The 24,672-nt window shown below is 46.8% G+C and overlaps 1 protein-coding gene across 1 annotated transcript in view; it reads right to left on the bottom strand.

Annotated features, from left to right (window-relative positions):
* SEC14L1 (SEC14 like lipid binding 1) overlaps positions 1-13,208 on the bottom strand; it is a 51,622-nt gene extending 38,414 nt beyond the window's left edge. Inside the window, exons 1-2 of the mRNA XM_082861287.1 lie at positions 13,184-13,208; positions 10,600-10,692 (exon numbers count right to left, since the gene is read on the bottom strand). Of these exons, the coding sequence (XP_082717413.1) occupies positions 10,600-10,662 (63 nt within the window). The 5' untranslated portion in view covers positions 10,663-10,692; positions 13,184-13,208. The remainder of the gene's footprint in view (positions 1-10,599; positions 10,693-13,183) is intronic.
* Positions 13,209-24,672: the final 11,464 nt, after the last annotated feature.

Here is a 24,672-nt window from a genome sequence, read left to right as displayed (position 1 = left end):
CCAACTTCCTTTCTTCCTATTCCATTTACTACAAACCAAATTAAGGACATCTAAACCAGTGGTCCTCAAACCCAAGCAGGCATCAGAACCATCTCCAGGGCTTGTGAAACCAGACTGCTGGGCCTGCCCCCAGAAATCCTGATTCAGTAGAGAATCAGAATTTAGAACTGTTAGAATTTGCATTCTAAACCAACTCTGTGTTCAGTAAAATGAAGATAACATGCATCTGGGGAAGAGCTTTCTCAATATTAACAGCATATATCCTGCAATGCAACCATCTCTTAAATCAATTTACTTCTTAAAATATGTACCTGTAGCTTTTAGTTCTGGACTTGATTTTTAAAACATATATAGGCATTAAACAAGCAAAAAGAAAAACACACATTTTATGATTAGGACCACCTTATGTTACAGAGTAACTTATTCATTAAGAAAAAGAGTCAGGGCTTCCCTGGTGGCGCAGTGGTTGAGAGTCTGCCTGCCAATGCAGGGGACGCGGGTTCGTGCCCGGGTCCGGGAGGATCCCGCATGCCGCGGAGCGGTTGGGCCCGTGGGCCATGGCCGCTGAGCCTGCGCGTCTGAGCCTGTGCTCCGCAACGGGAGAGGCCACGGCAGTGAGAGGCTCGCATACCGGAAAAAAAAAAAAAAGAAAAGAAAAGAAGAGTCATGCATCACCAACCTCTCAGGTTTAAACCTGTAGAGATCTCAAAAAGAAAATTAGAATACTATTCTATCAGAGTCAAGAATTTTTAAATGAATTTTATGTTCTGTAGAACCACAGAAACAAAATTTTTTATATACTTGGCATTCATTGCTATGCGAAAAAAGCCACTCAAACACCAAGTGATACATAAACCAGGACACGTTTGTCAGTCAACTATAGTAATTATAGGCTTCAGTTCACTGATCATAAACCCTATTTTACTTACAAAAACCAATTTGCATCAGATTCCTTCAAAACACGATATAAGTATAAGCAGTAAATCCAACCAAAAGAGTATGTTCCAATGTGACCTTTTGTTGAAATTTTCACTGCCAGAAGCAGAGTCATGCAGGAAGCGAGAGCACGCATCCCAGGACTCGCTTATTCTTTTTTTTTTTTTTTTTTTTTGCGGTACGCGGGCCTCTCGCTGTTGTGGCCTCTCCTGTTGCGGAGCACAGGCTCCGGACGCCCAGGCTCAGCGGCCATGGCTCACGGGCCCAGTCGCTCCGTGGCATGTGGGATCCTCCCGGACCGGGGCACGAACCCGTGTCGCCTGCATCGGCAGGCGGACTCTCAACCACTGCGCCACCAGGGAAGCCCTCGCTTATTCTTTAGACACATCAATTTCTGGGGCCTTCCTCTATGCTCAGGGTAAAAAGCAGAACATTTGGCTCCCACCCTCAAGATGCTCGAGTGTAAGGGAAGGTGACAAGCCTAGCGACCCCAGGAAGGCAGGGACCGGCGAGGTGACAGTGGGACACCAGAGCCCAGAGCAGGAACTCCTCTGAGAACAGGATCTGACCAGTGAGAAGGATGGAGAAAGGCTCTCCAGGCACGAAGGCCAGGAAGCAGAATGGCACACTTGGGAAGCGGCCAGTGACCCTACAGAACTCGAGCGGGGAGCACGTGAGGGTCTCGCCTGCGGAGACAAGGCTACGAGAAGACCTTAAGAGGTAGAAGGAGAAGGGCTCCGGGATGGAGCTAAAGGGTCCAAATTTGTCTCGGAGGTGAGGTGCAGCCACTTGAGAATTTTAAACTAGCAAGTGACATGGTCAGATGTACAACTGGAAGCCTGGGCGGCAGCAACCCTCAGAAAGAGCGGGTGGGAGAGACAGGGTTGAGATGCAGAGCCCGTAGGTCACTGCAGGGACCTGGACGTGAAGGGACGAGCTGTGATCTGAGGCTGAGCCAACAGGGTCAAAGGAGCAGATTCAGACCCAGGTCAGAAGACCTCCTCAACTGGCAAGGGTCCAGCCATCACCAGGGCTGAGGGGGGAGGGGGGCTGTCAGGGATGTCTGGGTTCCGGGTCTGAGGGTTGGGCACGTGGCAGTGGCACTCATCAGAAGCAGCAGCTCGGAGGAAAAGTAGAGCTTTTCAGAGGAATTTTAGTGTGTGTGTGTGTGTGTGTGTGTGTGTGTGTGTGTGTTTTCTGTTGGTGTGCTCTTTGTGGGGCAGAAGGAAAGTGTGGACTCTGTTTCAGATGTACTAAACCTGCCTTGAAATGGCCAGGTGGAGATGTCCTGGCAGGGAGCTGGCTGGAAATCTGGAAGCTCCTGCGTGTAGGCTTAAGATAAGCTTTCAGAGCTGTGGTTTATAAAGTGACGGTTGAAGCCATGGGTTTAAATGAGGCTGCCCAGGAAGAGACGTCGGGTGAGAGAGAGTTGGATATTCCTAAAATAGCATTAATTACCAATTAAAACACCTGTGATGTCCAGAAAACACAAAATATTCAACTAGGGGGTCTCAAAATAGCAAAACAAGTTATCATTAAAGGAAGAGTCCATCTGTACCCAAGAAGGCAAGGAGGTAGGTGGAGTAACAAAAGCAAGGGCGACCAGAGGGAGGGCCAGAGACCCGAGAGGAAGAGAGCTACCACCAGCCGTCTAATCAAACATGTGAGACATTTAGAACTGGACACTTGTCAATCACTCAGATCTGCACTATGCATGTGAACAATGCACTAGGGATACTCTAGTGCAAAACCATGTAGGAGAGATCTATGAAATACTCGTGGCGGACTTCGGAATGGAAAAAGGATTCAATACATATCACGATATATATAGCAATTATCTTACAGAGTGATAATTACATAAACCTACATACGAAAAACAAAACCAAGGCCAGTACTCCTAACATCAAATTGTACCTTTCAAGAGAACTGTAATGCGATACATGCTTTCTGTTGCAACATGTAAAATTATTCCACTAGAAGTATATAAAATTGTCAGTTTCACTCTCGCACAGGTTAAAAATCAAGATAGAAGGATCAATTATCACACCTGCCAAGGCAAATCCTCTCTTCAGTGAATTTCTCTGTGGGCACTTCCCCAACTAGACCGACATCCCTATCCGGGGCTCTAATGAAAGAAGCACAAAGGACTGGCCAGCACCACTGCCACCCCCACCACCTCAGGGGTCCCCAAGCGCTCACAGCAGACGCTACACAGAAACCCTCTTAATCAGACCTGCCAATAAATTAACTCCTTTCAACTGCTCACTATAAACAGTAGGATCAATGAAGTGGGTTACAAAGTAACTATAAATGGAAAAACCCAGTTTAATTTGGGAAAAAAATGTTTTGCATCCTATTTGCAACTCAAAATTACAAAGGATAATCACCAGGACGAAAAAGGAGCAGCCGGTTTTAACCACTCACTTCAATCTCTATCAGGGAATGTTTAAACAGAGCTGCTAAAAAGTAGATGAACTGATTGATCTGAGGCCTGTGTGTACTCCCTGTGCCTATTTGCCATCATGAACAATTAAATCAGCAAAAGGTTAAGGTAATTGAAAAGGACAAGTGACCCAGTTTCTGTAACAAAGCCATGGCAGGAAAGGAAACAAAGGAAAAGGAGGATGTAAAGGAACACAGGAGGCTGAAGAAACATAATAACCAAACACAAAGGTTTATTTGAAGCACGATCCAAACAAGTTATAAAAAGACATTGCTTAAGGGGCTTCCCTGGTGGCACGGTGGTTAAGAATCTGCCTGCCAATTCAGGGGACACGGGTTCGAGCCCTGGTCCGGGAAGATCCCACATGCCACAGAGCAACTATGCCCATGTGCCACCACTACTGAGCCTGCGCTCTAGAGCCGGCATGCCACAATTACTGAGCCCACGTGCCACAACTACTGAAGCCCGCACGCCTAGAGCCCGTGCCCCGCAACAAGAAAAGCCACAACGATGAGAAGCCTGCGCAAAGCAACAAAGAGTAGCCCCCGCTCGCCGCAGCTAGAGAAAGCCCATGCGCAACAACGAAGCCCAACGCAGCCAAAAATAAATTAAATTTAAAAGAAAAAGACATTGTTTTAGACAGCTGAGACAGTCTGAACATGGACTTGCTATTGGATGACATCAGGGAATTATCAGTACTCTTGCCGGCTGGATAATGACACGGAGGTTACCTTTTAAAAAGAAAAAGGTCCTTATAGTTTGAGGTGCATGCTAAAGTGTTTTGGGATGAATTAACAAGATGCCTGAAATCGGCTTTACATACACCAGCGGGGGAAAAAGTGGGGAGAGCAGATGAAACAAATTGGCAAAATGTTGATGCTTTTGGAGCTGGGCCATGGGTACCTTTCTCTCTACTTCTGTATGCTTGAAATTTTCCATAATACAGGGTTTACCTGTTTGTTTTTTTAGACAAAAACAGGTAAATCAAAGAGGCAAGGAGCTGAATCAGATCCTGCTTTATTTCTTCTTGAAATATCTCCTACTGAACCATAACTGTCTTCACCCTAGCACATTAAAAGTAATTCAGAGTGCATAATGTATTGGGAGAGTGGGTTTAAGAGAATGGAAAATGCCTGGTTCTGTACAAAATAGTGTACAATGGAAGTACACTATAATTGCTCATTTTCAAAGCTAAGCACGTCTGACTACACTCCCAGCTTTGATTAAATGCAATAGCATTTACACTATGGCATTCAAAAACTTGATAAATGAAAAGAGTACAATCTCCCCCACTAAAAACTACCCAGGATCCTTAATATAACATTAGAGAAACTGGACCATTTCCCTTCACTCCTAGACTGAATAAAACTGGTTTTAAAGTTAGCGACCGCAAAATGCAGACTGCTTATTCCTTTGAGTAAAAACAAATTCTATTGCATATTAGGCTCACTGAAGATCTAACAATACCTCAATTAATGAAAAAGATGTATTTCAACATCACACCTAACCATCAGAAACCTGGAAACTACAAAAAGGCCCAGGGATAAAATCTAGGATGAGAGGAAAAGGATGTGCTTCGAAAAGAAAAGCAAAAGATGGAATGAAAATATTTCGTAACTGAAATAAAGGTAAAAACCCAATATGCATGGGACTCAGGTCAGAGGAAGAAAACGAAATCAGAGGAAAGGGGACTGGGGCTCCCAATATCTTCAGGCACGGAGGAAGGGGTGGGTGAACACACAGGGGCTTCAGGAGGCAGTCAGCCGCCTCGGAGCAAGAAGGCAGAGCAAGCCGGGCTCCGGCAGGACCCCAACCAACAGAGGAACAATCTGGAAAGGGCTGCATGGGGGGCCCTCCTTGGGAAGCGCTCTGCTGCTCGGATTTCTGTGCACCTCGCCCCCGCCCCCGCCCCAGAAAGAGCCAACTTGATTGCCCTCGGTGTGAGGCTCCCCTCAGACTACGCTGTGATACACGAGCCTACGCTGGGGTCCCCCACGTATCTTCCCAGCTGTCCTGATGTATAAACTGTGAATGGATGAAATAAAGCTTAAATATAAATACAAATGTCTATTTAATCTAAAAGAGACACACATTCGGAGTTTATATGCCAGCATATGACTCTGCTGATTCATTTCACCTTGTATTTGGGAGCGGGACAGGGGCTGGCTGTCAGAAAGGGATGGGGGAGGCTGTGGATGTTTCCAGGCCCTGCCTCACCCACCGTCACGTCTGTGGTCTGCTTAGTTCTATCACGTCCTCACAACAGTCTCCACTAGTGACCGGCCTAGACACTAGGTTACAGAGCACGTCTGTGGCGGGGCCCAGCTCTGCACCTAGTATCACATCAAATCTCTTTCTCCTCCCTTCATCCTCTAGTCTTGGTGGGAAGACATGAGGTATCTGAGGAAAGAGAAAATGAACGGAAAAAACCAGAGAACGAAACAAACAAGAGAATGAAAAGAGCAGAAGCAAATGTTGTTCTGGGGGCCATTCAATCAGCAACCACACGCTTGCACAGAGGGCTTTTCGGTTACTCAACTCGTAAAAGTACATCACTTAAACTACTACGAAATTTATCAAATGGGTTTTGCATAATTTATGAAGATGTTAAAAAAAAAAGCCAACTTCATCACAAAAGGGCTTTGCTCCTAAGGGAGGCATTGGTTAACTGAAGGGTCAGAGCATGTTACCTCTTTTCCGTGGAGAAAACATAAAGCCCTTGTCTGAAGACAGGCCACAGATCTGAGCTTCAGCCACCAAACCCACTTCCCATATCCTCACACGAAAAGCTCAAGTGAACAAACAGACACCAGCTGATCAAAGATATCTGAGTGCCCGCTATGTGCTTGGTACTGAAGCTGGAGGGAACAAGGGAAAAAACAAAGCCTCTGCCCTCGAGGAACATACAAAATAGAGAATAAAAGAAACTAATCACCTGCCACTGACTACACCATTAAGGAGGAGTCGGAGGAAAGGGAGAGAAACGCGAAGGGCTTCTGAGCAGCATGAGGGCAGCGGGTGGGCCAGCAGGAGTAGGAGTAGACAGCTGGGGGAGGCGAGCATCTAACGCGGGGGAGGAAGTGTCAAAAGAAAGGGTGGGGGCAGGAAAAGACACCGAGTGGCAAACAGGGACAGCACAGAATAGAGGTAAACATTCATGCTGGGAAGTTTGCATAATTATGAAATAAGCTTAAACAGAGAGGGTAGGACATAAGGGCCCTGAAGAAAAAGCAAAGCAGTTTAGAGCGGATATGACTGATAAGAGATCACTTCAACAGAGGGCTGACAAGTGGAAACAGTGTCTGGCAGGAGAACACAGTACGGACCAAAGGGAGGCATGTGTAAGTAAGGAAATAACAGCTCTGGTCATGCCCTCCAAAGGCTGGACCGAAGGCGGTACTCAGGAGAGAAAGGGACAGAGATGTGACTTGAGGGCACAATCTAAAAGAGGCACCTGCTAGGGATACAGATGGCCAAGGGGGTCTGGGAGCACGATGACAGGATGGAGAGAACAGGGAGAGTGTGCGGGTGCGGAGAGGAGAGAGCGACGTGACCAAATCCGTCGGATGACAGGAAGCCCACTAGAAACGGGGCTGGACAAGGCAGCGACTCGTGGCACGTCACAGAGAGCAGTGGGGCCTCTCCTGTCACGCGCTCCAACTAGTCCCAACGGCAGCTGTCCCCCGGCGAGAAAAGGATCAGAGACAGGTCCTCACCTCCCCCGCCACTGTGACCACAGAGGCCTCGGCCCGTGCCCCGACCCCCTGCCTCTGCACTTTACTCTGTTCCATGGACTCTCTCCTTCGTCCTCCCTCTGTATCCCTTATGAAAGGGCCATGAACACCAGGAGGGAGAAAGCTGAAAGTTCCAAAATTTGAATTTTACCTCAGAAATTCCCAAATGAAACACTCAAACCCAAGCATCTCGGAACCACGCCTCCCACCTTAAGCCCCTTCTCTGCGGGCACCTCACTAGGCCCGGGTGAGACCACAGATCCTTGAAGGCACAATCCATTGGAATGTTCTTCACTGATTAAGTTCTCCTCCCACAAGTCAGGCAGAGCAGCCCCAGGAAATGTTTCTGGTTGAGCTTGGAAAGGTCACAGACATCTTCAAGGACAAGAACCCTCATAACACATTCCAGGATACACATTATGATAAAAAGAACACCGCACTCTCTACCTCAGCTAACTGTGGAAGCTTTAACTTCTCTGAGGCTCAGATGCCTCACCCTCAAAGGGGGCTGAGCTGGGGGACTTCTCAACTCACTGAAGCTCCAACAATTGTTTCTGGGCTCACATCTAACAACAGAATGTCCCTCAGGTGCCACAAATGCCTCCTGAAACACCTTCACTTCAATTCTTTTTGTTCACCATTAACATTTACATGATTTCTTAATTCTACCAGTATATTGACCCCAAAACAAATCATCAGTTGTCATTAAATCAATCAAAATCAATTAACATACTTGATACCCACTGTATACCTACTGACATAGGCACTTCCTACCTCAGCATATCCTGGCAATGCTAAATTACAACAAAACTCTTGGTTAAAACAAAGGCCTTAAGTGAACGACAGCATCTCCGCCAGCGGTCATCACAGGACCCTGTAAATTAGGACCTGGATCCACCTGTCAATACCACAAGCTGATCACCTGACGAACACTTCTGTCACTGTCACATGCTGTGATTACTGAAGCACAATCACTTTTTGAGGTTCTCAAAAATATTTCTGTTGAAGCTATAGTTCCATTCTTGCATTAACTATATACCTCTTTGCTCATCCTGAATGAAATGAAAAGAACGTTTTTAGAGTAACTCTTTTATACCACTGTTTTTCATCAACAAGAGAAAAAACAGAGCAAGGAAAATACTGAGGATTTTATGCTGTGCAATTACAATCAGAAAAGCGGCAAGTGGCACCACAAAAATCACTACAGGCTTAACGAACATGCACGTCCGTCTCTAATTCTGGAAGGAGAAAGGTAACATTTCATTTTCAGATTAAAAGATAATTTCTAACAACTCAAAAAAAATTTACTACTGCTTAAAACAAAAGCAAGTGAAAAATCAGTTAATTTTAAAAGATTGAGGGGTGGCTGAGAATTTCAATTTCAATTTCTTCTGTAAATCCATGCATAAAAGTGGCAAGGCAAACTGTACCACTTTGAAAACTGTAAAGAAAGGGAAATAAGGAAGCTGAACATTAGACAATCAAAATACCTCTTTATTAAAGCTAGTGTCTGCATAAGAGATTAGTCTTTGCCTCAAATGATCAGGGTTGCATCAAGATTTTAAAATCGTCCTTAGTGTTCTGTAAAACATAAGACACCAGTCTCATGCCTGCCCGCTCCACTCCCGGGCACCTCCCGGGCTCACTGCCCTCCACGGCCCCACACCAATCCCCCAGCGCCACCAGCCCCTGCCAACCGAAAAGGGATAGGTGACCAAGCCCCACAAGGAATCCACAGGCCGGCCAGCAACCGACTTCCTGGGCCCAGGGGGAAGGACCAGATCTAGTCTCTCTAGAATCTGAACTAGGAAATGTGACAAGAACCGGTCACTTAGAAACTGAAAGAAGGCAACAAGAAATGCCACAAAGGCAAACTGGAGCCAGAGGGGTTATGACCAGCTGAAAAAGCACAGGAGCTGAAGGCGCAGGGGAGGGAAAGGCAGGAGAGAGCAAAGCAGCCTGGTGGTGGGGTGGGGAGAGGCAGATGGAGGAGGCAGAGCCGGGGGGGGGGGGGGGGGGGGGGGGGGGGGTGAGTTCCGGGGACAACTGCTGCCAGGAACCACCCGCCCATGCGGGGCTCTTGGAGCTCAGCCTTGCCGGCTCGCATTCCTGGATTTCTGCGCGATCTCATCGCACACAGCATGTGTTCCACCGACAATACCCGCTCTCAGGCCGGAGTGGGCCTCTGCTCCTTGTGACCAAATGCCAAACCAGCACCCAGAACATGCAAACAGGAAGCAAGCCTTTCTGATAAGCCCTAGACATAAAATACTGAACAGTCCTAGTATTGAAGGAACATACAGAACTAAAGAGTACCCCCCCAACAACAACAAAAAACCCAAACCTCACACCTGATGGAGAAGGGGCACAAGGAAACTTTCTGAGGTAACAGATGGAAAGGTTCTGCATCTTGACAGAGATGCGTGTCACTCTTCAGTGAAAACTGATCAAACTATAAACCTGTGACCATTTCACTGTCTATAAATTATACATCAATTTAAAAAACAGACGCCCTAAGTCTAAATTGTTCCCTTGAGAAGACTTGAGTTTTGTTTTGTTTTCCAAAACTAAATTGATCTGGATAAATCTCACATACAATGCTGAGCAGGAAGAAGCCATATGCAAAAACACCTGAGTTTCTATTTATACACGGAACAGACACAGAAATTCATCTCCGCGTCATAGTCAGAGTAGGGGCTAACTACGCGAGACCAGGAGGAGCCCAGAGGGGCTCTCGTCGGGCTGGAAGGCTCTGGTTTCTCATCGCGGTTCAGACTGACACTTTTATCAGGGCATACTTCACGACAGAGGCATCTTCCTGTACATCCACTTATATTACACCTTAACAATAACACAAAAGAGAAGGGAAAGGAAAGAATACCTTATACTAATCTAAAAGGGATTGGCAAAAAGTTTGTTTTGGGTTTTGGGGGGATTTTTTTGCCTCTAGTGAAATGCTTATTTTGAACCCAACTCTTTAGGCAGTAACAAAGAAAATTAAGACTTTAGTTACCCCATTTGTAGAATTCTAATATGACTCATGAATTTGATATTAGCGGAGGAAATTCATTCATCAGAGTCCTTAGAATCTGGTAAATTAAACTCCATCCTATAGTGTCAGTTCCATATGGTGAACTCATCCATAATCTACATGAGCTGCAGAGGGAAAACCCACCCTCCACGCCCCTTTTCTACTTTAACAACAAAAAAAGAGCCAAATCCAGAGGAAGAATTATTTAGTCACAGTCCCACTTCTGTGTTTTCAAATGGACAATTAACTGAAATTCATACATTACCCTGAGGTGAATTATTTTAAAAATAAACATGCAGATTTTGATTTTCAGAGACTTGTAGTTTAAAAACATTTCACAAATTCGATAAAGTTCAAAAGTATAAAAACAGAACAAATAAAAGTGGAGCAACAGGTCACCAAATTTGAATACCTAAAAAAATAAGAAGCTGAATAGTAAACGGAAAAGTACTTACAGCCATAATTAATTCAAAGGGGTGTTTATACACCCTCACTGGTGACTGGTATTTTTGCACCATGATTGCAATAAAACAGCAATCCTCTCACACCTGCAAAACACAAACATTTGTGATAAATAAACATGATGTAGAAAAAATTAAATCTGCATTTACACAACATACTACAGTCTAAGGAATCTCAGCGGGTCGTAATTCTATGCACGCAAAAGTCAAAAGACGAGGCTTAATTATAGAAGGACAAGGGAAGGCGATAAAGACAGTAAGAAAAGGTGAGAAAAGCCCAAGTGGAGTGAGGGAAGCAGCTCTGGTCTGAGGGCTGGAGGACTCCATTGCCCTACCTGCCTCACCGCCTCTCCAGGGGCTGCCCTGGGTCCTTTCCAGCAGTGAGATGTCATGATTCCATTATTCTGATAACCCATACAATTAGTTCTTGAATCATTTTCTCTTCAACAACTTCCATTAGAAGCCAAATTAAAATGGTGGCACTTCAAGATATTAAGCCCAGGACACACAAAAATAAAAGTGGAAAAAAACACTAGTGTGTCTCAAATTATGGGATATTCCTCAAAAGCTATTTTGAAAGGAAACTTGTCAATCCCCATTTTCTAAGTGCAAGACCACAACTTCAGAGACTTCCCTGGTGGTCTGGTGGTAAAGAATCTGCCTTCCAATGCACAGGAAGTGCGTTCCATCCCTGGTCGGGGAACTAGGATCCCATGGGCCGCGAGGCAACTAAGTCCACGCACCACAACTACTGAGCCCACGTGCCACAACTAGAGACAGAAAACCCGCACGCCGCAGCTAAAGAGAAGCCCGTGCACTGCAACAAAGATCACGCATGCCACAACTAAGACCCCACGCGGCCAAGAATTAAATTAATTAATTATTATTATTATTATTTTTTTTTTAAAGACAACTTCAGGGATCTACCTTCAAATGGCGGAGATACCACCAAGCACTCTGGCTAGAGGCTCCACTGACTTCTCCAGCCTCAAACAGCTGTAATATCAGGAAGCAATCAACTAAGTGCTGAAGCCTGCTTCAAAGTCAGGAATCCTCCTGCCAGGGACACATTTACACACTGGCCCCAGCCTACCTGGATTTTTCTGAAAACACACTTTTATTTGGAGTCCTCTATGGGACTTCACTTCCCTATTTAAAAGGGAGGAAGAAAAATAAATCCAAAGAGGCTACCTGTCCTGCGGAGGACAATCATTAAGAATGTTATTTTATGCTGAATATGGTGAGAGGATATTCAGAAGTACAAAATGTAATATCCTCAAGGAGTCCAAAGTCTAGCTGTAAAAAAAGAAAACTTTACGAAGATACGTTTTATATCATAAGATTCCTACCTATATTATTACATTTAAACAGGTCTGGAACCTCCTCTGGTATGTTTCGCATATCTCTCAGAGAGAACAGGTTCTGGCGGAAAACAGCCATATCTGGCACTCTGAAAACTGCTAAAGAATAACTCTGGGAGACCTCAAACAAGTCATTTGACTTCCCCCGGAATTAGATCCACCTCTGCAAAGTGAGGTTTGGGGTGAGATAATCTTGAAAGACTTCCAGCTCTAAAATCATGAAACTCAGAGACAAACTCCTGAATCCACCACAATCAACTGTACTGCCGTCATTAATCTTGATTCTGGGACTGGCAGGTCCTGGTGCGCTGGGACCGTGTTCTATAATCTTGATTCTGGGACTGGCAGGTCCTGGTGCGCTGGGACCGCGTTCTATTTAGTTTTGCCAACCTGATAATGCCTGTCCACAGCAGGAATTCAACAACCTTTTAAATTTTTAATTAGGAAAATTAATTTTAGGGTGTCTCCCACAGAAGGAGAGGGTGATTACGGGGTATCAAAGGGGGTGGGGGGAGAATGTAAAAAAAAAAAAAAAGTAATGCTCGGTTAAGACTCGGTAACACCCATTCGGGATTCCGCTGCCCGGCAGAACCCAAAGCGACTACGCTCGAGAACCTGCTAATTCACGAGCTTCTGAACTCCTGCCAGTTCCCAGCTTCCGATGCTCTGGTCCGAAGAAACGTCCTACGTGGGAATCCGGAGTTACAACCGCCAAGTGGCACCGTGGACCAGGGCAACCTCTACTGCATGACAATCGGTGCTTAAAAATTAGCCAATGGCCAAACCCAGTGAGTCCACCCCGAGCAGGCTCAAGGGGCAGCCGGGCCCTCCGTTCGATCCGGGGGTCCGGCGCGGCGGCCCCTCGGGCCCCCAGCCCGGGCCGACCCGGGGAGGTGCGCCAGAGGCCGGCTGGGACCCCAAACTCCGCTTCCCCCAGGAGGGGTCCCGGGTGGGAATATCGACGGGTGGAGGCGGGGAGGGGGCGACCAATACAGTAGGAGCGGCGCGGGGGTCGGCGGGCCGGAGGCGGGCGGGAAGACAGTCCGCTCCCGAGTCGGGGAGCCGGGGGGAGCCGGGGAGAGCCGGGGAGAGCCGAGGGGAGCCGGGGGGCCGGGGAAGGGTAGGCAAGGCGGGGAGGCGGAGGCGAGAGCCTCGCGCCTCCCGGAGGGGCCGGGCCGGGGGCGCGCTCGGAGCCCGCCACGGAGACGCGCGCCTACCTCTTGTCAGAAGGGCCCGGCCGGGGATGCGGGGCGGCGGGGGTTGCTCATGCCGGCGGCTCCGCGGCGCCGTCGCCGTTCCACTGCAGGCGACGGCAGCTCAGCAGCCGGTTCCGGGGAGTGGGCCGTGGGGCGGGAGCCGGAGGGGCCCAGCGAGGCTCCTGTGGTTGTTACGGGTGACGGGGAGGGCGGGGCCGGGAGAAGGGGTACGCGTGCGCGAAAGCGGCCGAGGGGCAGAAGCAGGAGCGACGACGGTTGCTAGGAAGGGGGGAGGGGTGACAACCTGGGCCGAGCCGAGCTGCGCAGGCGCCAACTCCAGGCCGGAGGGCGTGGGAGCAGCTCGGAGTAGGCGTCGGCCCAGAAGCAAGGCAGGTCTGCCCAAAGGCGCTTGGCCGCACCCAGATTTGCGTCACGGGGCGGGCCTAGCGTGAGGGGCGGGGCTCGCGAGTAGCTGGGCGGAGGCTGCCGAGACAGAAAAGGGGCGTCCAGCAGTGGCCCTGGGGCGTTCCGCTGACTTGGAATTGGGAAGTCTGCGAGGCATCAAAATAGCCCGGGCCTTCCGGCTTTGCGGGTGCTCAGGGCCGAGCTGGTCTGTCTGATCGGCGCAGGAGGCTCCCCGTACTTCCTCATCTTTTGTTGACTTCTGCGGTGCCCTGACCACATTCTCGCCGAGTAATGCAGATGAGGCAAACGCCAGGGCTGGGGAGGGGCTGGGTGGGACCCAGCAGCATCTTGTCAACACGTTCGAGTTGTTCGATGGACCTAAGACAAGTGGATCTGGCGTTTCGGCAAGAGCTCCAACTTTGAAGCACAAGTGTGATGCACACTGAGACATTTAGGGGTTCTTAAGAGGAGCTAATGACTAGAGAAGGACAGTACGCATGTCCACCCACACAACAAAGATGGTTTTATAGCCAACATACAGTTTCTCCATCAATGTCACTGTTGTTCCGTTTGCGTTAGTCACCCTCGGTGGCTGTGCCTTCGACGCTGCCAGTGCACAGCACATTTTTGGAACAGTTTCGGAATTTCCTTCAGGGCCAGTTTACCAGCCACACAAGAAAATCATTCATTACTTGATCACACCTTGTTTTTCACCTCAAACCATCATTTTTCCAGCTTGATCACCCACCCTGCTTACTAGACTCAGCTAGGGCTGGCTTTTGCCTGTTTGTGAAAATCACATCCACCTTCAAAAGATGGTCCGAGAAAGAGACAACCCAGTAAACAGCAGCACTTATGGAAATTGACCTGATCTGATAAGCCTCTAGATGGCAACGGCCAATTTACAAGAAATAGGAACAGAGGAACATGTTAAATAATACCAGGCGGAAATAATCAGCCAAGCATAAATCATGGGAAATACTGCATGACAAACACATTCCTTATCAAAGTACAAAGGAAAAAATAGGGAAAGCGCCACACTACAGATCAAAAGAGATTGAGAAATTTATTGAGCCATACACTTATGATTTGTTTGCTTTTTATGTATATATTATACTTCAATTAAAACTTTTTTCACAGTTAAATGTACATTTTTGAAAAATCCAAACTGTAAAAATCATCACCTGCCATTATTACATTAACATTTAAATAAATAGGCATTTTTAACAAACATTTAGACACTCAAAAACTGAAAAAAAAGAGGGCAGGATTTATAAATACATAAATACCCACGCATGCTTTTAGAATGATAGCTACTGGAGGAATGAGACTTTTTTTTTTTTTTTATCTAGGCTGCACTGGGTCTTAGTTGCAGCATGGAACCTTTGTTGCGGCATGCGGGATCTTTAGTTGTGGCATGCATGTGGGATCTAGTTCCCCCACCAGAGATCGAACCCAGGCCCCCTGCATTGGAAGCATGGAGTCTTACCCACTGGACCACCAGGGATGTCCCAGAATGAGACTTTTTAAAACGCCAATCTAGACAAGATTTTCTTCCATTCCAATGCCTCTTTCCTACACATTGATGATACCAAGAGCTTAAAAGAGCCATTGTTGTCAATGTGGGCATTCATGCCAGCCTCCTGTTCCAGTCTGCAGCTGATGATGAAAATGTGATGAATCTTCTGCCTTAGCTTTGATGGTTTTTCATTAATTAAAGGACTTCTGGTAGTAAACTGTGACTGGTCTGCCACTTCAACGTCATCAGCCATTTCCATCACGTTGTCTAAAAGGTCTTTGTTGTAACTGTAACCCAGGAAGAAGTGGTTGGCCCAGACCATGGAGAGGGACAAGCAGCTGGCCAGGCAGCGGTAGATGCTGGGTGGGTCGCGCTAGTTGGACAGGTGACACAGGGTGAATTCCACGTGGACCTTCCATTGCTTCTCGCTCTCTAAGTGGGAGAATTGCTCCCTGAAGTTGGTTGCCTGCCACACCCCTGAAAGCAGCTCCTCCGCCGTGGTGCCCACCCTTCAATTAAAATTTCTAAAAAAAAAAAAAAAACCCAGATACTTGAGGTAGCAACCAATTGCAATATATGAACTTTATTTCCATGTTGATTTTAATAAAATAGTAAAAGAAACTTTTATGAAACAGGGTAACTTAAACATTATTAACAAGAAATTATTATTGGCAAACAAAAAGATCCGACTATAGCACAGAGAACTCTGCGATATCTTGGAATAAACCATAATGGAAAAGAATATTTTTGAAAAGGTATATATATGTATAACTGAATCACTTTGCTGTACGGCAGTAATTAACACAACATTGTAAATCAACTATACGTCAATAAAAAATAACTAAAACATTATGATTAATTGTTTAGGTGGGATAATGGTATTATGGCTAATATTGATATCTCTTAAAGAAGCCTTCTCTTTTTAGGAATACACGCTGAAATATTTGGGGGTGAAATGATGTGATCTCTGGGATTAGTGTCGGCATAATCCAGATGGGGAAAGAGAGGAGGAAGGGCCTACATGAAAGAAGGTTGGCTGTAAATTGATCATTGTTTATTATATTCCTCTGTACACTTTTGTATGTGCTTGACGTTACCTACAGGAAAATATTTTTAACAGAAAAGATGGCTTGTCACCACTGAGGATGCCAAATCATGGCATAATCACAAATGAGGTATTGAAAAATGTCTCAAGAAAATAAGATACACACACAGTAATCCCAGGGCCTGACCTGGATCACATGCCCATCCCTGAACCAATCTTTTGATCAGGGGGATCCAGAGGTCTCACTTTGCAGTTCTGGGTCATGTGATCTTAACATCTTTATTGGAGTATAATTGCTTTACATTGTTGTGTTAGTTTCTGCTGTGTAACAAAGTGAATCAGCTATATGTATACATGTATCACCACGTCCCCTCCCTCTTGCGTCTCCCTCCCACCCTCTCTATCCCACCCCTCTAGGTGGTCACAGAGCACCGAGCTGATCTCCCAGTGCTATGTAGCTACTTCCCACTAGCTATCTGTTTTACGTTTGGTAGTGTATATATGTCCATGCTACTTCCTCACTTCGTCCCAGCTTACCCTTCCCACTCCCTGTGTCCTCAAGTCCATTCTCTACATCTGCGTCTTTATTCCTATCCTGCCCCTAGGTTCATGAGAACCTTTTTTTTTTTTTTTAGATTCCATATATATGCGTTAGCATATGGTATTTGTTTTTGTCTTTCTGACTTACTTCACTCTGTATGACAGACTCTAAGTCCATCCACCTCACTACAAATAACTCAATTTCGTTTCTTTTTATGGCTGAGTAATATTCCATTGTATATATGTGCCACATCTTCTTTATCCATTCATCTGTCGATGGACACTTAGGTTGCTTCCATGTCCTGGCTATTGTAAATAGTGCTGCAGTGAACATTGTGGTACATGACTCTTTTTGAATTATGGTTTTCTCAGGGCATATGCCCAGTATTGGGATTGCTAGGTCATATGGTAGTTCTATTTTTAGTTTTTTAAGGAACCTCCATACTACAAATAGTATCTTTATTTTATTTTTTTTACAACATTCAAACTTTTTTTTAATGTATGGCAAAATTTAAAAGTCTGATAATTTTGGGGTTTTGGGTTTTTTTAAATTAATTTTTATTGGAATACAGTCGAGTTACAATGTTGTGTTAGTTTCAGGTGTACAGCAAAGTGAATCGGTTATACATACACATATATCCACTCTTTTTAAAGTTCTTTTCCCATATAGGTCATTATAGAGTATTGAGTAGAGTTCCCTGTGCTATACAGTAGGCTCTTATTAGTTATCTATTTTATATATAGTAATGTATATATGTCAATCCCAATCTCCTAATTTATCCCTCCCTCACCTTTCCCCCTTGTTAACCATAAGTTTGTTTTCTACATCTGTAACTCTATTCCTGTTTTGTAAATAAATCCATTTGTACCATTTTTTTAGATTCCACATATAAGTGATATCACATAATATTTGTCTTTCTCTGTCTGACTTACTTCACTCAGTATGACAATCTCTAGGTCCATCCATGTCGCTGCAAATGGCATTATTTCATTCTTTTTTATGGTTGAGTGATATTCCATTGTGTATATATGTACCACATCTTCTTTATACGTTCCTCAGTCGATGGACATTTAGGTTGCTTCCATGTCCTGGCTATTGTAAATAGAGCTGCAATGAACGTTGGGGTGCATGTATCTTTTGGAATTATAGTTTTCTCCAGATATATGCCCAGGAGTGGGACTGCTGGATCATATGGTAGCGCTATTTTTAGTTTTTTAAGGACACTCCTCACTGTTCTCCATAGTGGCTGTACCAATTTGTATTCCCACATGAATAGTATCTTTAAGTAGTATAATTAAGATACGTGAACAGATCCCCAAGGCCAGTATTTTAAAGGAAACAACACTCATCTAGATGCATAAGTTATGGTATGTTTGATTGTTTTACAGTCAGTTCTAGGGATTTCCCTGGTGGTCCAGTGGTTAAGACTCCATGCTCCCAATGCAGGAGGCCTGGGTTCCAGGGAACTAGATGCCGCATGCCACAGCTAAGATCCCGGATGCCGCAACTGAAAGATCCCGCATGCCACAACTAAGACCCAGCACAGCCAAATAAATAAATAAATATTTTAAAATATAAATAAATAAATAAAATCAGTTTTATTGGGTGTGTATCCAAAATCTATAAGAAACAGTACTGAGCACCACGCTTCAGAGTTAAGCAGAAAGATCCGGTCCTTTTAACACACGCGCATGGAGTCCTTATTATGTGTCAGACACTGTGTGAGGCATAAAGATGAGCACGTATGGAGGGGGAAGTGGAGAAGTGTATCGGGATCAGGTCTGGCTGCCGGTGACCAAAAGCCCAAAGTAAAAGTGCCTTGACAAGATAGAAGTCTGTGTCCCTTGCATGTGAACGGAGTCCAGGGTGGGAATGACACCTCCACCGTCACGGTCAATGGCCAACTCCCAAAAGACTACCAGAATGGGGATGCAGGTGGCCTCAGGTCTCATCATCAGGGACATGGGTTCCTTCTGTCTTGCTGCTTTGCCATCATCATGATGTATCCTGTACCTCCGGCAAGTAGGAAGAAAGGCTGAAGAGGATCAAATGTCCTTCCTTGAACGACGCTTCCTTGGAAGCAGTGTGTGTGCGTACAGTAGTGGGTGTGTGACAAGCAGAGCAAAGGACAGCGCAGCAGCACAGACCACGCTGCTGCTCCTGTGTTCAGCTGCGCACCTGCTCTCTTCCTCAGACAGACTCTCTGTAAGGTCATATTATGAGAGTATCTGAAACACCTTGAGTGAGTCCCCAGCGTGAGGAGCATGTGTGTCCCCTCTTACTTGGTAGATGGAAGCCCTGCCGGGTACTGTGTAAAGGCCATTTATCCAGTGTCTTTGTGATGGAAACGGAGGATTCCCAAGCTCTGGCCTCCACAGCAAGACACTCTGGTTCCTTTGGGTTGCTCAGCTGAGTCTCCACTAGGACCCTGAGCGTGACGCTGCCTTTCCTGGTGGCACTCTGGCTGACGACAGGATGCGGCATCTACAGCCTGGACACAGACCCTGTGGCCTGTTACATCTTCCCCAGCAGGATTAACCTGAGCTGGGGTCACTGTTACTGGTCCCTCCGACCACATCTTCTCCATTGATCTTAGCACAATATGAAGAGTCATCCCAAGGAAAGCATGGGAAGTTGTTGACACCAAGAGGATTGGGTCATTGCAGGAAAGACACTGGGAGACAAGTGACGGTCTTAGCTAAAATTTCAGCCTGCAGAACCCAACCTCTTCCCCACAACAGCGAGATACGTAGGAGGTGAGTCTGAATGACCCCTTTGAACATTACTAAGAGGCAGGGTCAATGAAACATTTAGGCTGTGCTGAGAACACCTCGTCCTGATTCTCTGGTAGCCCTACCCACCTTGGCATTTGCACCTTGCACTTTGGCCAGCTACTGGGACGTGTCAGGTCTCTTCCACTTCTGGAAGGGATCATTTTCTCATTTGGTAGTAAAAGGGTAAAAGACAGCCTTGCAAGGCATGACAGATTATCCTGACATGGACCAGCTGGCAAAGTTTCCAGCCTGGAAAAGTACGAAAAATATAGGTTACCCTACAGGCACAATTTCTTCATCCTGCTCTGGCAGTCATCCAGTGGTCTCGAGCTAACACCATTGCATCATACCCAACCTGGGAAAACTTCAGGCCCAGAAACCAGATCTGCAAAAGTTATCATCCAGCCTTACATGTTTCTAAAATATTTCATTTCAACCTGGAGAGGCAAAGCTCCGCATATCTTAATTAATTTCCCCACCTCAGAGTCTTTCCTCTTCCAAGGCACTCTCCATGCTGCTGGCAAAGTTCTCTTTCAAACACACACACACACACACACACACACACACACACACACACACAGACACACTCACTCACTCCTTTGCTCAAAATCTAACACTGACAACAGAGATAAATTTAAGCTTCAAAGCCTGCCATCCGAGGTCTTCTATAAATCTTTCCTCTGTCCAGAATGATTTTAGTTTCATCTCCACTTTATCTGCTCATTTATTCATTCCTTCGTTAACTCAGCAAACATGTATTCAGCCCCGTCATTTTTTCAGACACCATATTTAGCACAGGAGTGTGGGAAGATCCACTATATAAAAACAGATTTTCCTTCAAGGAGCTCAGCCTACTGCATGGGAGAGACATGTAAACAGTGACGACCACACAGCCTCTTAAGCTCTGTGACCCCTCCCTACAGGCGTTCCTTTTCCTCTCCTTCTCCTCTGTGTCCTTCCACTGTAAGGCACACTGCCTGAAATGACACTGTAAATGAATCGGGTCTGTCTCTCCCCTCCCGTTGTGAGTTGCTTGGGTCCTGGGATCACATCCACTCACGCGTTCTTCTGCCTATGCGCTTGGCATTTTCCAGAACCCTATCAAATACTGGTGGGGTTGAAGCGATGAGTCTTCAATGAGGCCTCGATTCTGTGTGCGTTAAACACGTCTCTCCACCCCCTGCACTGAGCTGAGGCGTCCTTGGGAGACGTGCTCTCAGCACCTCACCCCACCCCCCTGTGCTGTCCCCTGTGTCACCAAGCGAGGACATCAAGCTTAGGGAAGCAGCCCAGCTTAAGAGAATTGCTGCCGTGTGCCCTGGACAGCATAGCACTCATCCAGTGAGATTTAGGACAAGAAAGGATGACCTGAGCCCTTTTAGCTTCTGGCTCAGAGGAATAAAAATAGGCAACGCAATCAGACTTTTTTTTGCTTTGTTTCTCTCACAAAATATTGTCCTTGCTTCTCCTACCCTGGTGCAGCTGTGTGGCGCTTTCATCGGCCAGATGGAGGCTTAGATTAGCAAGTCAGCAACTCATCCCCGGCTACTCCACCTTGGGTCATACCAGGTGGGCGCGGGTGGGGGGGTGGGGGGGTAGCCTCGCACAAGGAAAGGAGCGCTAACAAGGGACAGACCAAAGGCCACAGAACAAGGGGGGACCGGGTGAGGATAAGAAGCAGAGCGCCCCAAATTCGATTAGTAAAACAATTTTCCCAAGGCTAAATATGGACGAGAACCTCTTCAACCTCAGTTCTGTGGGCAGAGACTGGACTGCACAAGGAAGAGACGGACAGGGCCCATCCGAGCCCAGAGCTCCCCGCCTTCCTCCTTGACGTGGGTGAAAGACAGGGCCACAGCAGACCCCCAAATCGCCTATCCCCCCAACCGCTTTTTGTCTGTGGGGGGAGTGTTTATTTGGGGTGCATCCCACAGCCAGGCATCTTACAGCTCTGCCTCCAGAATATTCTGTGACCTCCTGCTGAGAATCACACATCTGCTCATTTCACACCTGCTGAAAATTCCATCTCCCCTCCCTTCCCACCATGGCAGGGCCTGTGTGCCTGACTGGGCCACCTTAGTAGCCCAAAGCAGCTTTTAGGATTTTTTTCTAAAGGGAAAGAAAACAAAACAAAACAAGTTTTTTAAAGTCGGAAGTTGACGGGATTTGGTGTCAGAAACATGTATCTCACAGGGTTGCTAAGCTGAGATAAGAAAATATTTGTGAAAACACTTTGGAAATGGTTAGGCTGTATGTAAATGCTTCCCACAGACAGGCATCCTACACAGCTCTGCCTCCGGAATGTTCTCTAAGCATAGATTATTCTCCTGCCTACCCCTGTGCTTGGTTACCAGCATCAACCTCTACTATTTAGATAAGTCCTTCCCGCATCTTAAATTTCCCCCAAACGGAAAAATAATATGAAGAGTGTTGTTCAAAAGATCAGTCCTCACTTGAATGGCTGTAAGCACAGACATGCTGAAACAATATGGGGTCTTTCTTGGTAAACCACTTTCCGTAATTACAAGCTACGTAGGACTTGAAGGATCAGGGGACGCATGCAGAGATGGTCATCTTGCTTAGCTGGATACAGCAGTCCCTGCCACCCTCCAAATTCACAAAGTTCACTGGAGCACATGCCCAAGCGTGAATGCATAACTGATCCTAACAGGGACGTTCCTGGCAGCCTTGCTCCGCCGTGACGTCTGACAAGTACTGTGCTCCTGCCAGAGAGTGACCCTCGGCTGCCTCCAGGACACCAGCCAACCTTCTGCTGCTCCCCAGAAACGTGCAACACTCTGATGCAAAACCAGGAGCCTGCTCGCCCTCACTCCTTACCCCCAGGGACACAAGCTACACCTCTGAACTTTCCTCAGCAGGTTTACCATCTAGGCTCAGGAAGCACTTGGGGCTGGTGTGTTAGTTTCCTGGGACTGCGGTGACAAACTGCCACAAACCAGGTGCCTTAAAACAATAGAAATTGATTCTCTCACAGTTCTGGAGGGAAAGTCAAGGTGCTGGCAGAGCCGTGCTCCCTCCTGAGGCTCTAGGGGAGGTCACGTCCGGCCTCTTCCAGCTTCTCGGGCCCCAGGCATCCCATGTCTTAGGGCTGCATTCATGTCCTCTAGTCTCTGCATCTGCCTTTTCCCTGTGTGTCTCTGAATGTCCTTTCTCTATAAGGACACCAGTCTTTGGATTTAGGGCCCCCCCCCAAATCCACAACGATCTCCTCTCCCTTCCAGATCCTCAACTTAACTGTACCTGCAAAGACCCTATTTCCAAATAAGGCCATGTTCCCAGCTACCTGGGGTTAGGACTTGGACACATCTGTTGGGGGGAACCCCCATTCCACCCTCTACAGTTGGTTAGAACCAAAGTCCAGTTGGAGAGAAGGGGGCACTTCCTGCACGCTCCCCTTTCACTGCATCACCGGTTCAGCCTGAAGCTGAGAAGAAGGTGCTTGCAACCCACGGGGGGGCCTCCAGGACTCTGAGGGCACGTGCTTTTGCCTAACCCCCAACAAGCGTGGCTTTAAGGAAAGTGAGGCCAAAAGAAGTTTAAGGCGGGCCTACAGTCCACTTTAGGGCCCGGGCTCTGAAAGAGCCAGAGAAAAAAGACCATGCTCTCAGGACTTCCCTGGTGGTGCAGTGGTTAAAAATCCGCCTGCCCGTGCAGGGAACACGAGTTCCAACCCTGGTCAGGGAAGATCCCACATGCCTCGGAGCAGCTAAGCCCACAAGCCACAACTACTGAGCCTGCGCTCTAGAGCCCGTGCTCAGCAACAAGAGAAGCCACGGCAATAAGAAGCCCGTGCACGGCAATGAAGAGCAGCCCCCTCTCGCGGCAACTAGAAAAAGCCCGTGCGCAGCAACGAAGGCTCAACGCAGCCAAATAAGTAAATAAATAAATAACAATTAAAAACAAACAAACAAAAAAGATCCTGCTGTCCTTGGCTCCCGGGGCAGCCTCCGCGGTGGGTGGGCCGTGCTCAGTGGCTCACCACATGCATCTGCAGAGGAGCTCGTCCCCGGAACCCGCTTGGGCACACAAAGGGCTTCTCTGAGGACCAGCCTCTTGGCAGCTCAGGGGAGCCTTCCAGGAACCTCTGTGATGCCGGCAACCTGGGCTCATTCTACACCCAGGGAAACTGAGGCACAAGGAGGTCTGCTTAATCCCCACAGAGAATTTGGATCTTTGGAGGCAGTGGGTGGTGCCTCTCACCCCATATGGTAACTGAATATGGTACCCTAGCTAAGTTAGTTATGGTTTAATAACGGCCCCCTCTGCTGCACACTGACTGTATTGGCCGGCCGCTAGGCAGGGATCCTCATAAGAGCCCATTTTATAGGTGGGGCCACCAAGGCACACACACGGTGACTTCCAGGGCAGAGAATATGACCCTAATACTGTTTGACTCCAACACTCATGGGAGTGTTTCCGTTGCATTAGCCTCTCTCTGCAGAGGTTAAACTCATTGTTTCTCCTTTTTTGTTCTTTCTTCCAACTCACCAGGTTCAAGACCTGAACGCCCAGGTGTCGTGGTGAAATGCCCATCACCCCTAATCACATAGGCATGTGGATGCCCAGGTGGCATCCGACTGGCAGTGTGGGAGCACCTGATGGACAGAGACACCTGTGAGTCCCCGGACATTCTGCTGAGCTCGCAAACGTATCTGGCCTTAAGATATTTCCATATGACCTCTGTGTTGCAGTCAAATAGACTTGACTCATACATTCTTTAAATAGCAAATGGCAATAACCTGTGTGACTTTTTAATGTTCCATTTATTCTTCCATCCGCTAATTGTTCTGAGATTTATAATAATGGAGCTCCCAAGCGCCTGGCACATGACATAATGGAGGCCAGAAAACCCTGATTAAGTTCAAGTTTGAGAATGCTGAATGAAATTAAAGGTACCCTTAACTGGGTGAAAATAATAGAAAGGTTTTTTCCCCTTTCTTTTTCTTTAAATCCACTTATTTTTATGTCCCAGCAGCAGACTGCGAGGCCAGCTGGGGTCTCAATACAAAGCAAACCTTGCTCCCTGATGGAAGACATTGAACCCTCTGTCTTAGTTTCTGCATCCTTTGCATTACACAGTTTAGCAACTGCACAACAGGCTGAAAGAAACTGATGATTTCTCTGCAGCTGGTTCAAACTTGCTGAAAGTGACACTGAGGAAATTTATGGATGCAGGAAAACCCGGCATCCCTCCGAGTGGCTCCT

Source organism: Leucopleurus acutus, assembly GCF_964270905.1.
Source record: "Leucopleurus acutus genome assembly, chromosome: 19".
Lineage (NCBI taxonomy): Eukaryota > Metazoa > Chordata > Mammalia > Artiodactyla > Delphinidae > Leucopleurus > Leucopleurus acutus.
Note: the sequence above shows the minus strand (reverse complement) of the source record. Positions and strands in the feature narration are given on the sequence as shown.